Below are 13599 nucleotides of genomic sequence, written 5' to 3'. Positions count from 1 at the left end.
TAACAGACCCATAAACTAGGGCAAGAACCCTATTATTTTTCGACATTAATCCAACATAGTTATAAATATATGGAGCATTATCGAACTTTACGTGCGTGCATGTGAGAAGTCTACTCTCCCTGTGGTACTGCATTTGTTTCATAACTAGCACTTCAGGATTAATACAGCTACGATGCTGAACTTTACAAGATGTCAGCTTATTCTTTGGATCAGGCCGTACACTAGCTTCACCAAATGGAGTCCAAATTGAATGGTTGCTCCGAATGCTGGAGCGGCATCGATTCCATCATCTGATCATTAGTACTCGACGAAGAAGCTTGGAAATTTGAATTTATATGATCCATAGTAGTACTGGATCCAAAGTGATTATGAGACATTGACGGCATCATTCCTTGCTGCTGGATATTATCATATGATGATGAGTAATCTAGAGTACTAGTGCCTGCTGTAGCTTGAACATGATTAGTAGCTCTTGGTTGATAATTACTACCATTATTATTAGTACTACTCCTAAGTTGTAATGCCCTAAGAAGCAACGAATTCACCGAAAGATTCGAGGGACTTAGCAAGCTTGACGGCAATGAAAGAGCGTTGGCGGCTGCCTCTCTTGCCGCTGTTGCTGCCCAAGTCATTTTCAAACTCATGTTGGTAACGTCGTTTATGTTGTTCTTGCTGTGATCAAGAATATTGCTGTAATAGCTTTGGGGTGAAGAAATATTGTTGCTGAACCCGCTGGATGAATTTGCGTTAATATTGCTGTTTAGGTTTGGCAGCTCGATGTCTCCGAATTCGTTAACAATTGAGTTCGTATCGTCGCATGGAGACTCGTTGGTTGGCTGCTTCTGTGAGGATGTTGTTGCTTGTTGTGGCTTTTTCACTGCACTAATGTTTTTTTGGAAAACCCTACAAACCACCCATTCTTCCTGTATAAATTAAACGTAGCAAATTAAAGAATTATAAATAATAAAATCGAGTTATAAAGGCCAAGTGTTTAAGATTGTTTCTGAAATGGCTAAAAGCACTTTATGGCAGCCAAAAGTGCTAATGAATATTTTTTACAGAAAAAGTTTGGAGTGTTTATGTTTAATAGAAGACTTCTCTGAAAAAACACCTTTTTTAGAAGAACCTCCAAGTGTTTTTCAGGCACTTCTAGCAAAAGTGTTATCAGTCGAAGAGGTTTTAAGATAACAGCCTCAAACGACCCAATAGTTGTGCTTCTGTAGTAATTTGTACCTTTGAGGATTTGAAGGGATGCTTGTTTTCTAGTCTGTATTCATGCATGACCCAGTTGCTTTTCTCACCCCTTGGAGCTCTCCCCTTGTAGAAAACTAGGGTTTTCTTCATCCCAACCAGCACACCTACACGACGTATTTCCTTGTCTTTCCCAGTTGTTTTCCAGTAGCCGGCTTCCGTGGCTCGGTTGGTTCGAAGTCCAGTTGGATATTTTCGGTCTCTCAGGTTGAAGAAGTACCATTCTTTCTCTCCCATCGAAGCCTTGCCTGCACCAACCGCATAATAATTTAGTTTGCTATAAGTTGCATATATCACTTGAATACGTTACCGTAAAAAATTATTCCTATCGAAAGTATGAATATTTAAGCTAAGAACGTACTGAAAACATAGTATTCAGGTATATCTTTTGGTAAATTAGTATAAGAAAAAATGCATATTGTGAAACAATTTTTAAAGGTCTACTTGCCTTTTTTTAATAAAAAGATCTACTGTAAATCTAAGAAAAGTCCACTATATGAAAAAATGTCGTGGGAACTGTGTATTTGGTGTGGTTGGCAAACAGATCAGAGAGGAAGGAAGAGATTGGAACATTTCATTCCCATTTTGATCCAAGCAATAGTCTATATTGAAGTAACCCAAATTGTAGGGAGAGAGACTCGAACTTAGTGCACTTACTAAGCCTAGATCTGCTCCCCAAACTATCCTTTCTTCCTTTTTGGATTACATGTAGTTTTCAAGAAAGATTGCTTTACTTGCGTAAGTTCAAAAAAGGCAAATTCAAGAAATACAGATTGTGATCTCATCAAGATCGTTACTAAAAGCAAGGAATGAGAAATGAAATATCATAGAAAATTAGGTATAATCAGATGAATTTAGAGGAAGAGGCAAACATGTAAGGCAGATGTACAGAAGAATAGGGTTGAATATGATGCACATATAAATATATAATCTGACCACACATATACCTGGGAGGTCCCAAGGTTCACACTTATTAAGATCAACGACTGCTACTGCTTTCGACGTGAAACTAACATCGGAAACCTTGTGGCACAGATAGTGCGTTATCAGTTCTTCATCTGTAGGATGGAATCTGAACCCTGGAGGAAGACTCTCTTGCATTCTTGATTCGATATACAAACCAAGTGGATTTGATTTCGATGCGAAATTAAGAAAAGGCAAGCAGCTAGCAGAAACCCTAGTATGGATATCTGATGCTAGCCGGCTAGCTTAAAAGTAAAGCTCAAGGTGATCAGGTATTAATGGTGTGTACTTTGTGTTGTATAAACTCAATCTTCAAGAAGAAGCAGCCTAGCCATTAGCCACATTATTCTTTTTATATTTTGATAACTACAGCTAACACTTTGACAAAGATGGTAAATGGAAAGTACTACTTTTCTTATGAAATTAAATAATTGAATTTACCAAAACACCCCAGCTACTACTATACATGAACAAGTAATAGAGGGGTATGTATATTTTCTGGTAGTCGTCTCTGAGGCTTGAGATTATTACCAAGCTCCATACGGCTGTGGCATTGACTACGAATGATTCAATCATGGTGGATAAGAAAATTGTGTCGTTTTAAATAAAATTTGGTAGAAGATGAGTGGCAAGGCATGAGGTTTTGTCTTTGTTGTACCAGATTTCATGTATTTTGTTTTTAATTCCATGATCCATTCCAACAACCTTCACCCATTTCTACCCACCAAACCTTGGCTACGCTACTACTACGTACTATCAGTCCAATGGGAACATGGCAATCTATACAGTATTATCCCTTTTCATCCAATCATAAATTACCGACATTTGTCATCAATTGACATCTCAAACAAGTTGAGGAGAAAGTTCAACTCCTTAGAAGAACACATGTAAAATCCCTTAATTTCTTGACATGAATTCACATTCTCAACACACCCTTCATGTATGATATTATTTAAGTCTAAAATGTAGACAACACATATTAGAAGCAAATGAGCAGTATATCATAAATGAAGTTGATGTTCTACCATAAAATTGAAGAAAATTGAATAACAACTATAAAACCAATTGACAATCAAAGAAATAACTCAACTCTTTGTAAACACGTATATAATTCCTTAATTTCTGTATCAGATTAACACTCTAAACAACATCATCTCTCTTCTGATTGTGAAAGTCCTTGCAACTCGTTGATTACTATAATATATGAAGTTTAATTAGTTTATTTATTATCTTAAATAATACCAAATATAGCCTATATACAGATACATCATGGGTAGATTGCTTGATATGCTGCAAATTTTAATTAATTAGATTGCATGTTTGGAGGTTTGCATGATATGATAGTTTATTTATGGCAAAGAATATTGCCTAATTGACAGTTTAAAGATCTTTCAATGCATATATATATATATATATATAATGGTTGGCTGCAGGCTATAGGTGTGGCTTATGTTCTGTTTCTGATTTATTTAATTAATTATAATCAGTGTGCACAAAGTTTACCAAGAGTGGTTAAAATGGTGACCAACCCGCACGACCGTATCTAAAGAGTTTCTGTTGGATCTTTTTCTTCACTCACTCACTCACCTCCTTTTGTCTTCGAAGCTTTGCATAAAATTCAATCCTAACTCCAGCTTTTGATGTAGTACTACATCCATCTTTCCTGCATGCTAGGGTTTCTAGAAGACTAGAAACATCTCTCTCTCGGGTGCTCAGTATTATATTTTTGGGTTGAAATTTACACTATGATCACTGTATCGTTACCTTTTGCATAAGTTTGATTATAAGAAAAAATAAGGATGGTGGCTTTTAGTCAAGGTTCTAAAAGACGTTAGGCATGGCTGTCAGAGATTCAGCGCCTAGGTGTCTAGGCGGTATTTTTTTAATTTTAATTAAATTTAGGGCAAAAGACTGTTTACTACCCTCATGTTTCGTGGTTTTCAACATTTAGTACATCAATTTTTTTTCGTCCTAGAGTCATACCTAAAGTGTAAATTTTGGGACAGTCTCATACATCCGTTAGTCAAACTGTTAAGTCTGCCGTTAACTGTGACATGGCGCCCATGTGGCCAATGACTGGGCGCCACGTGTCATCCACGTGGAAATTTATAAAATAATATATATTATAAAATTTAAAAATAAAAAAAAACGAATCTGGGCAGATTCGGAAGAAGAAGAAGGAAGAAGGAGGAAGAAGAAAAAAAAACCGAATTTGGGCAGATTCGGAAGAAGAAGAAGAAGAAGAAGAAGAAGAAGGAGGAGGAAGAAAAAAAAAAAAAAAACTGGGCAGATTCGAAGAAGGAGGAAGAAGAAGGAAGAAGAAGAAGAAGAAGAAGGAGAAGGAAGGAGGAAGAAGAAAAAAAAAAAACTGGGCAGATTCGAAGAAGAAGAAGAAGGAGAAGGAAGAAGGAGGAAGAAGAAGGAAGAAGAAGAAAGAGGAAGAAAAAAAAAAAAAAAAACGAATCTGCTACCCAAATTCAGAGGAAGAAGAAGGAAGAAGAAGAAAAGGAAAAGGAAGGAGGAAGAAGAAGAAAAAAAAAAAAACCTTTTTAAAAAAAAAAATTATTTATTTATTATTTTATAATATATATATATATATATATTTTTTTAATTTTCACGTGGATGACACGTGGTGTCTAGTCATTGTCCACATGAGCGCCACGTCACTGTTAACGGCAGACTTAACAATTTGACTAATGGATGTATGAGACAGTCCCAAAATTTACACTTTAGGTATGACTCTGGGACGAAAAAAAACTTGATGTACTAAATGTTGAAAACCACGAAACATAAGGGTAGTAAACAGTCTTTTGCCCTTAAATTTATTATATAACATATAAATAAATGTCTATTTATACTTAAACAAATACATAATTATATGAGGATACATAAATTGCAAAATAAAATGACACATAAGTTATAAAGTACTATAATATATTGAAAACATTGAGAACAAGCATATATATAATGAACGTTTATCTAAGTACCCAGCAAATATCTTATGATTTATTGAAAAAATAAAATGCAAAAAATTGAAAGTTATTTATTTTTTGTCTATGTGAGTCGAGACAAAAGTGGTCTAAGAGGGTGTCTAGGCAAGTTTAGGCCGACCAGGTGGGCGCCTAGGCAGATCTATAGGCTGACTAGGTGGACGCCTAGGCAGATCTAAATGTCATTTCTTATTTTTTAAACTTCTATGAATTAATCGTGGCAGTGGGCAACTGTCTAGGCGATATTTTTTAGACCACTGCATTTGGTTTGAAAATTTACTTTATGATGCCTTTTTAAATTACAAGCTCGAAACTCCCTCCTATTTTATTAAAAAGACTTTTTATTAACAAAAGCGTTATTTTTTTTCTTTTCTTTTTTTGTGAAAAGAAGAAAGAAGACGTGATGGTGATCTTCCATTGGCACCTCCTCCCTGCCTGACGACACCACCAACTAGTCCATCCCCATTGCGTCCGACCACCTATCCACCTATCCACCAATACATCTCCTTTATCTCTCTCTTTCAATATCGAAACTCCCTCCATTTTTACTTATTACCAAAATTTATTGATGCTTAATTTGAACTGAATTGGATAACTCACTACATCCAAGCTACGTTGAAAGAAAGAAACAAGAAATGTTGTCCAGTTTAAAAGTAGAAGAATGATAAATCATAACAGTTTTACCCTTCATAGAATCATGCAATGGAGCTTTCCGTGAGTTATATGGGGAAATTCTGTTTACACTCAAGAATTGTCTCTTGACATCCAATTTTCTTAAAAAAGAGTTCAAGACAGTTTTACCCTTCTACATGTAGGAGCCCCTCTATCTAATAACAATTTATTAACAAAAGTGTTAATAATTTTTTTATTTTTTGTAAAAAGAAAATAGAAGACGTGATGATGATCTTCCATTGGCGCCTCCTCCCTACCTGATGACACCACCAGCTAGTCCATCCTACAGCATCCAACCACCTATCCACCAATACATCTTTATCTCTCTCTCAAAATTGATCCAATGGTGGTGGTGGTCCTAAAGGAGCCCTTATGTGCTTCATAGCTGAACAGTGAACACCATAGCCTTCTTAGCCACTGCTACTCACTCCAATCGCCCGACCTCCTCTTCTCAATCCTACTGCAAGGCCCTCTCTCTGGTTAGTCCATAGCCAAAACAACAGGCAATTACTCAAAATTAAAAAGGAAAAAACGTTCCTTGAAAACCTTGTGCATACAAGGTGTTCTCTAGCCTCTATCCCCCCCCCTCCCCCTCCAATGGCGGCTTGGCCGTCAAAAACTCTAATTTTCTTTTCTCTTTTTAATTTTGTATTTGTTTTTATCAATGTCAGGCTATACGGGTAAAGATACTCAAAGAAAATAAGTGTCTTTGTGGTCAACGTAGTTCGGCCGTCTGAATACTAAACTAAGAAGTGCACCTGAGAGTAACCGATCATAAAACACCTCACTTTGTCAGGGCTAATGAAGTGATCCCGACATAGATAACCAACCAACTAGAAACAATATTGTTTGCTTGTCCAAACTGAAGATGCTTCTATATCGCTCAACTTTCAAGTTCCAGCGTTGTTTACTTATCCAAACTGAAGATTTCGCCGGTTGTCAATGCACTGATGTTTACTTATCGAAAGTGAAGTTGTGTTGATAAGAGGGTTAGGATAGTATTTTTCTCAGGGTTGTGAGAAGGGTTTCGTGTAGAGAGTGAGGGTTTTCAAGTAGAGCGTTTTGAGTTGTTTATTGAGTTGAAGAGATCTCTACATTGCAAATCCTCTCGTATTTATAGGAACAAATTTTCTTGATGCCTAAGTATGCCGAGTTGTAATATTATGATAATATTTCAATTCCTCAGCATATTCTCTGAATATGTTCAGAATAATTTTCCGCCAAAACTGTAGCACCAAGTCTCACCCTTTCGATTAAAGCTCTGAACCTAAACTTATTATGCGACTGATTCATTCTTCATCCCACCAACCACAATCTTCAATCTTTAGAATATTCTGATACGTATTAGAAAACATCTCAATCTCAACAACTCTAACTTACCCCGAGAGTCGGCTACTCCATCAACAATGCATTTTACTTCTGGGCCGAGACTACCGAAACTCAATTCTGCCAAAATCATGATTTAGGCCCAAACACGTTCCTTGAAAACCCTTGTGCATTCAAGGTTCTCCCGAGTCTGCCTCTCCCCTCTCCAATGGCGGCTTGGCCGTTAAAAAAATTCATTTTTTTATTTATGAATTTTCAAATTAATAAATCTTTTTTAAAGGTTCTAGTATATTCTTAAATGCGTTTGGGTGTCCAAAGAAATTTAAAAATAATTAGGGGTACCCAAAGAAATTGTGTGTCTAGAGACAACTTTGGGTGTAAACAGAATTTTCTGAGTTATATTTAGGAATGTATTTACCATTAGGGAATCAAGAATTGGAGAAATTTTTCAATGTAGTTGGAACACAAACACATACGCCATATATATGTCACTTGAAAAAAAAAATCCCATGACCAAAAAAAAAAAAACACATCCCTCCATTTGTAGAACAACATATGACATATCACCCCGTATTTCCGTCCACGTTAAAAATCTCTTTAGGAATTGATGTTTTTGGGGCTTGTCAAACAAAGGTACGAAGTTGTAGTTAAAAGCTCAGTCCATTGTAGTCATTTAGTACTACGATCTAGTGGTATTCCTCTTACCTCGTAAGTGGGAGGTCTTAGGTTCGATTCTCGCCAAACGCAAACTTGAACCACATTATTGCTAGCCCATTGTGAGGCACTCACTCTCCAACCCCTTAGTGCGGATAATATCGTTTGTAAAAAAAAAAAAAAGACTCGGTCCATTGTAAACTAATTAATTAATACAAATCATAGTTTAGTGCTTTATATTCTGGTGATTTGATTCGTGCCTGATCAAGTAATCAACCGCTGATTGGATCGACAAACATGTCTGCAGAAATCTTAGTGGCAAAGTTAAAGACAAGAAGAAACAACTAAGAAGATTTCCAAAAGAGAAGCTCCAATTGACACCACCTCTAATTTATAGCTTTATAAAAAGGTTCTTTATATATTATAGGAGGCAAAGAATACTAATACCTTCAAGCCTAACCTAATTATCTGACCAAAACCTTGTCCAGAAACTTATGTCATATCCTTTTTTTTCCCTGTAATTACCTAATTGAAATTATTTACTTTATTTCAACTTCTTTTTGTTTGGAAATAATATTATCCTAATACTTCTTTATAAAAAGTGGCATGCACACATGTCTACCAATGCGTGTGGCTTGGTTTTGGTCTCTTCCTTTTATTTTTGTTTCTAGTTATATTTGTTTATTTGGATATGGCATAGGCCCCTTTCTTGTAGAATAGGATCACGATTTGTTTCACACAATGTGAGCACATGCGAGAGAACTATTTTCATAGGATTGACCTTCTACTTCTACCTAATTAGGAATAGATTTTCATAAGCAATTTACTCAAAGAAAAAAAGAAGAAAAAGTTCGTGCAATCTCAACAATAGCTGTTGGTGTTAGTGAGAAATACTTACGAATCAAACTTTAGAGATTTTTTTTACTTCTATGATGTTAACAATAGTTGCAATAATAGTTGAGTTTAAGAATTTATTTTTTTTCAAATAGCGTTTTAAGTATTTTTTTACTATAAAATAGACAATTTAAGCTACTTATTTATAATTATATCTAATTATTAATATGGAACATATATAAGGTAAAGTTGGCACTTGCAATATTGGAGGATACATGAGACATTTCTTTGGAAATCAAACGAACCATTTCGACCAACAGGAAGAGATTTATGAAAGCAAACCAAAGCGAAGGCTTTAACTTTTTTCAAGTACTACTCCCATTTTGCCATTGTGCTTTGTGACAGAGAGAGACTACGAGAGAGGCTCCATAGAAACTCATTTTTTGGAGAAGAAAATGCCATGTTCAGCTGAGGAAGCACTTGTTAGGCTCTTCAACAACACTTCCTCCTCCTTCCTCCTCCTCCTCCTCTTCCTCTACGTCTCCTCCATTTTTCTTTTCAAACTCTTCTACTTTGTCGGCAGCAACCCTATTTTCCCAAGGTTTTAATTATATCCTTAAGTTTTAAGTTCTTAACTGCATGCTCGCTTTTGTGTTTTACTTCTTTAATTTACTTAAATCGTCACCCTTTTGTATGCATTTATTTGTTGGATTGCAGAAGCCAGAATGGTTGCGAAGACTACGTGTTTTCGGATGAAGAAGAGGAGGAGGAGGAAGAAGAAGAATTAGAAGAAGACGAAGAAGAAGAAGAAGACGAAGAAGAAGACGAAGAAAGGCAGTTTCATGTTCATAGTCACCAATACTGCAGAACCATAAATGATCATGATCTGGTGGCTGACATCATACGCGGCAACGAATCATTAAGGTTTTTGCCCAACCATAACCTTCAGCATCATCATCAAAAAAAAAATTCCGAAGACCAATTCATTAGCGCACGGGAGAGCTTAATAATTGAAGAACGCCAAGATGAATCTTTGCATGAGTCACCACAAGGCTCAGAATCTGAATATGAAGATCAAGGCGTGGAGGAAATCCCAGTGAAAGAAACAGTTTCAGTTCTCAATTCTGTCGCGAATGATCGAGTGTGGTCCACATCTCCGATAACTATAGAACTAGATAAAAGTGACAAAAATGGTGAAGGTATGTCACATTATAGCAAGCACCAAAGTTTGTTACACTTAGCTAGCTAGTCACATGATGTACTTCTAATACTTGTACTATCTGCAGCCTGACATTGCTTATGTTATTTGATCATACAGATAATTGTGATGAACACAATACTGAAATCAATAGGGCAAATCAGACGCATTTATCCGGTGACGAAAATTTTGTTGTTTACGGGCCATCACAATTGAAGAACAAGAAGTTCCAAGTTCAAGACAATAAAGAGGATGAAATTTTTGGTGACTCAACTGTTGGATCAACTTCTAAGAGCTCTTCTGAATGGAGAAGCTCAATTAACTGCAGGGATTCTGCCACTGAAGATCCTTTTTCTTCCTCGTCCCGGAGAAGCTGCCCCAAATGGGAGTCTTACACAGTCTTCCAAAAGTATGATGAAGAAATGATGTTCTTAGACAGAATTAGTGCCCAAAAGCTCCATGAAACAGGTAATTCTAAATTTAGTTTAATTTAGCTATATTTTCTTCCTTTTTGTAATGATTTGTTTTATTAATATCTTAAGCTGACATTACACATGCTATATTTTTATTTTAGAATCACTTAAGTCTATTCAAGTTTGTCCAAGATCAATTTCGGAAAGGATAGTTCATAGAATCTCTATGGCAACAAAAAGGCCGCCTGATGTACGTCACAACCCTTATCATGAGCTGGAGGCTGCTTACGTTGCACAAATTTGCTTAACATGGGAAGCACTTAATTGGAACTACAAGAATTTTGAGCAAAAAAGGGCATCACGACGTGAAATTGATCCCGGCGTTCCTGGCGAATTAGCACAGCAATTTCAGCAATTTCAAGTGCTTCTACGAAGATATGTAGAGAATGAGCCTTATGAGCAAGGCAGGAGGCCAGAGATTTATGCTAGGATGAGGCTTTTGGCACCAAAGTTACTTCAAGTGCCAGAATATAGAGGTACATCTGCAGAGGAATTGTACTTTAACTTCTTTTAATTCACTCTTTTTCTTTAACAATTTGATCAATGTTACATGATAGGATTTTTAAAGTTGTATCAAAGATATGCAAAATGTCTAGGGATCAAACAAAGTTAATTAACTAATGCATGACTTCTATGTCTTAAGTTTCAGAAGATGGTGAGCATGAAAAGGACGAAGGTTTTGGCTCAAAAATTTCATCAGCTGCATTTTTAATGATAATGGAAGACGGAATCCGAACGTTCATGGATTTTCTCAAAGCTGATAAGGAAAAACCCTGCCAGAAATTAGTATCCATGTTCAAAAGAAAACGAAAAGGTTCAGTTGATCCCACTCTTCTCCATCTGATGAAGAAAGTCAATCAAAAAGTAAGTTAGTGTGTGTGTGTGTATCACAATTCTTGATTATGTTATGTTATAATTATTTATTACTATACCAAATATAGTCTAGAATCGGAAGTCCATCCTTTATTAAAGAACTGACAGTCGATATGTTAATAGTAATATCGATAATATTAATACTAAATATAGTCCAGAATGTAAGTACTTTATTAAAAACTGATTGTCGATATGTTATTAATAATGTCAATATTACTGTTGTAAAAGTGTACCAACATGTGATTGATACATTCTTAACAATATCAATGCCCGTCCGTTTAAGTTAATGTATAATAATTTCTGAATATATTCTTACTTCTCCCAATTTCATGAGCAGAAGAAGATGAAAATCAAAGATCTTCGACGTTCCCACAAATGCCTGAGAAAGCGAAGCTTGAAGGTGGAGGAAGAGATGGAGATACTGATGGGTCTAATTGACCTAAAATTGGTGTCTAGGGTTTTGAGAATGACCGACCTAAATGCAGAACAATTACATTGGTGCGAAGCAAAGATGAGCAAAGTGAGAGTTCTGGATGGGAAAAGATACCAAAGAGATTCGTCCCCACTTTTCTTCCCAGCACAATGACCCACGTACCACCATTGTGTTGCTTTCATGACTAGACATCGTGACATGAATGTGCATGCATGACTGCACAAAGAATGAATGAATATCCTACCCACCCAGCAGCAGCAGGTACCCTTTTGTAAATACCACTCTAATATATAATATTATGTTATGGAGGTAGAGCCTATAACTACATATCAAAGTAATAAGCACATGAAGGTGACATGGACTTTGAAGATTTGGAATCCAGGAAAGAATGTTATGAGAGAGACAAGGAACATAAAGAGATAGAGACAAGAGGAACTTTAGCTTTAGCTTTTTTAAGAAAAAATTAGGGTTTATCTACAAGCAGGGACTTGAGCTGAATCAAAAGAAGAGAAGACTGAAGAGGAAGAATAGCATGAAGGCTGCTGCAAACACATGATGAAGATGAGGTGGAATAAAAAAGGTAGCACATGGTACACTCAAGGGATTAGGGTTATATCATATATTTGTGGTTAATTTAGGGTTTAGGACCCACTTAGTTGGGGGATGAAAAAAAGAAATAAAGTCTAATAAATCAACAACATCTTTAAGATTTTTGTATCTGGAGGGTGGAGCTACATTGAGATTTCATGACTTTTTTTAAAGGTAATGTCCCATTGACTATTGTAGTTGGGCAAAGGAAATATATTCATTTTATACTCAGTTAATTACCACATAAAAATTTAAAATATAATCTCAAATGTGAATGTCATAGAAATCATTTGCTGAAAATTTTGTAGTATAACATAGCTCGGAGTATATTTGAAAATCTCGTCACTACAACATCAAAACAAGAATGTGTTCCTTAATCCATTACAATTAGAACTGCTAAAGTTAGTCTTGTGCACATGATGTTAATCGTAACAGATACTTGATTATAGTTCATACGCAACAATAATTTGATATCAGCCGTATGAATTTGTGCCGTCAACCCTGTCACTCTCCTTAATTTATCATATAAATTATAATCAATCATTGTTTTGTTTGCTAACTAACAGTATAATACATACTAGGGTTTGGGAATTCCAATCTCTCTTTATATGGCTCGTATGACTTGAGCCTATATTTCAGAAAATTGAAATAATAAAAATAACAACAAAAGCTTGAGAAACTACTTACCAAACTATTGGTTGCCAAGGTTGTCCCCGGGCACACCATCTGCCTGTCTTCTGAAACATCATCTCTCTCTGGATTTGGCGTTGCGCAGAAGATCGAGTTCAAACACAGAGAGACAGGTCTACCAGGCCCTTAATCTAGTTTAGTGGGCCGTGCTTAAGCCTACCCAAGACATTGTACAGGCCTATCAGGCCCTTAAATAATGATGAAAATACTAACCAAATTAAACTTCTTCTTTTTCAAGTACAAGAGATTTTCTACACTAATATTCATTAACAAGAGTGTGTAGAGTTTGAATCAAGGATGCAGTGAAAATGAAGATCCTGAAAAGAAAAAAGGTGTATTACTAGAACAACATACATAGCACATGGTACATTGTTACATGAAAATACTAACCAAATTAAACATTTTTTTTTAAGTACAAGAGATTTTCTACACTAATATTCATTAACGGGAGCATGGAGAGTTTGAATCGAGGATGTAGTGAAGATGATGATCCTGCCAAAAAAAGGTGTATTACTAAAACAACATACATAGCACGGGGTACATTGTTACATGATGCCCCATCATGGAACAATTACATATGAACAAAAATTTACATATATCTTTATTTTACGAGTAATGCTAGTAGACCAAATTTGCAAATTATGTGATGTTTCA

At 35.8% G+C, this 13599-nt stretch overlaps 2 protein-coding genes across 4 annotated transcripts; one reads left to right on the top strand and one right to left on the bottom strand.

Moving 5' to 3' along the window:
• Positions 1 to 5: 5 nt before the first annotated feature.
• On the bottom strand, positions 6 to 2516 carry LOC126599806 (protein CUP-SHAPED COTYLEDON 1-like). The gene is made up of 3 exons (XM_050266256.1): positions 2199 to 2516; positions 1234 to 1499; positions 6 to 923 (listed from the first exon to the last, which is right to left on the bottom strand). Exons 1-3 carry the CDS (start codon positions 2350 to 2352, stop codon positions 228 to 230), a joined length of 1116 nt encoding a protein of 371 aa, XP_050122213.1. The 5' UTR covers positions 2353 to 2516; the 3' UTR covers positions 6 to 227.
• A 6467-nt stretch (positions 2517 to 8983) lies between these two features.
• On the top strand, positions 8984 to 12486 carry LOC126599805 (uncharacterized). 3 transcript variants are annotated; one of them, XR_007615238.1, is made up of 7 exons: positions 8984 to 9291; positions 9408 to 9889; positions 10009 to 10356; positions 10463 to 10837; positions 11005 to 11225; positions 11572 to 11928; positions 12037 to 12486. XR_007615238.1 is itself a non-coding variant. In XM_050266255.1 (6 exons), the coding sequence occupies exons 1-6, from the start codon at positions 9146 to 9148 to the stop codon at positions 11818 to 11820; spliced, it is 1815 nt and encodes a 604-aa protein (XP_050122212.1). In that variant the 5' UTR covers positions 8984 to 9145; the 3' UTR covers positions 11821 to 12486. The 3 variants fall into 3 exon arrangements, 2 of the variants coding, with proteins under 2 accessions (XP_050122212.1, XP_050122211.1); XM_050266255.1 differs by having other exon boundaries at positions 11011 to 11225; positions 11572 to 12486; XM_050266254.1 differs by having other exon boundaries at positions 11572 to 12486.
• Positions 12487 to 13599: the final 1113 nt, after the last annotated feature.

This window comes from Malus sylvestris, chromosome 14 (genome assembly GCF_916048215.2).
Source record: "Malus sylvestris chromosome 14, drMalSylv7.2, whole genome shotgun sequence".
Taxonomy (NCBI): Eukaryota; Viridiplantae; Streptophyta; class Magnoliopsida; order Rosales; family Rosaceae; genus Malus; species Malus sylvestris.
Note: the sequence above shows the minus strand (reverse complement) of the source record. Positions and strands in the feature narration are given on the sequence as shown.

Excerpts from the sequence above, each read along its gene's own strand:
- LOC126599806 (XM_050266256.1), bottom strand. The coding sequence starts at position 2,352 with ATGCAAGAGAGTCTTCCTCCAGGGTTCAGATTCCATCCTACAGATGAA. Across the intron at positions 1,500-2,198 it reads TGAACCTTGGGACCTCCCAG|GCAAGGCTTCGATGGGAGAG; the intron begins GTATATGTGTGG and ends CGGTTGGTGCAG. Across the intron at positions 924-1,233 it reads ATCCCTTCAAATCCTCAAAG|GAAGAATGGGTGGTTTGTAG; the intron begins GTACAAATTACT and ends TAATTTATACAG.
- LOC126599805 (XM_050266254.1), top strand. The coding sequence starts at position 9,146 with ATGCCATGTTCAGCTGAGGAAGCACTTGTTAGGCTCTTCAACAACACT. Across the intron at positions 9,292-9,407 it reads AGCAACCCTATTTTCCCAAG|AAGCCAGAATGGTTGCGAAG; the intron begins GTTTTAATTATA and ends GTTGGATTGCAG. Across the intron at positions 10,838-11,004 it reads TCAAGTGCCAGAATATAGAG|TTTCAGAAGATGGTGAGCAT; the intron begins GTACATCTGCAG and ends CTATGTCTTAAG.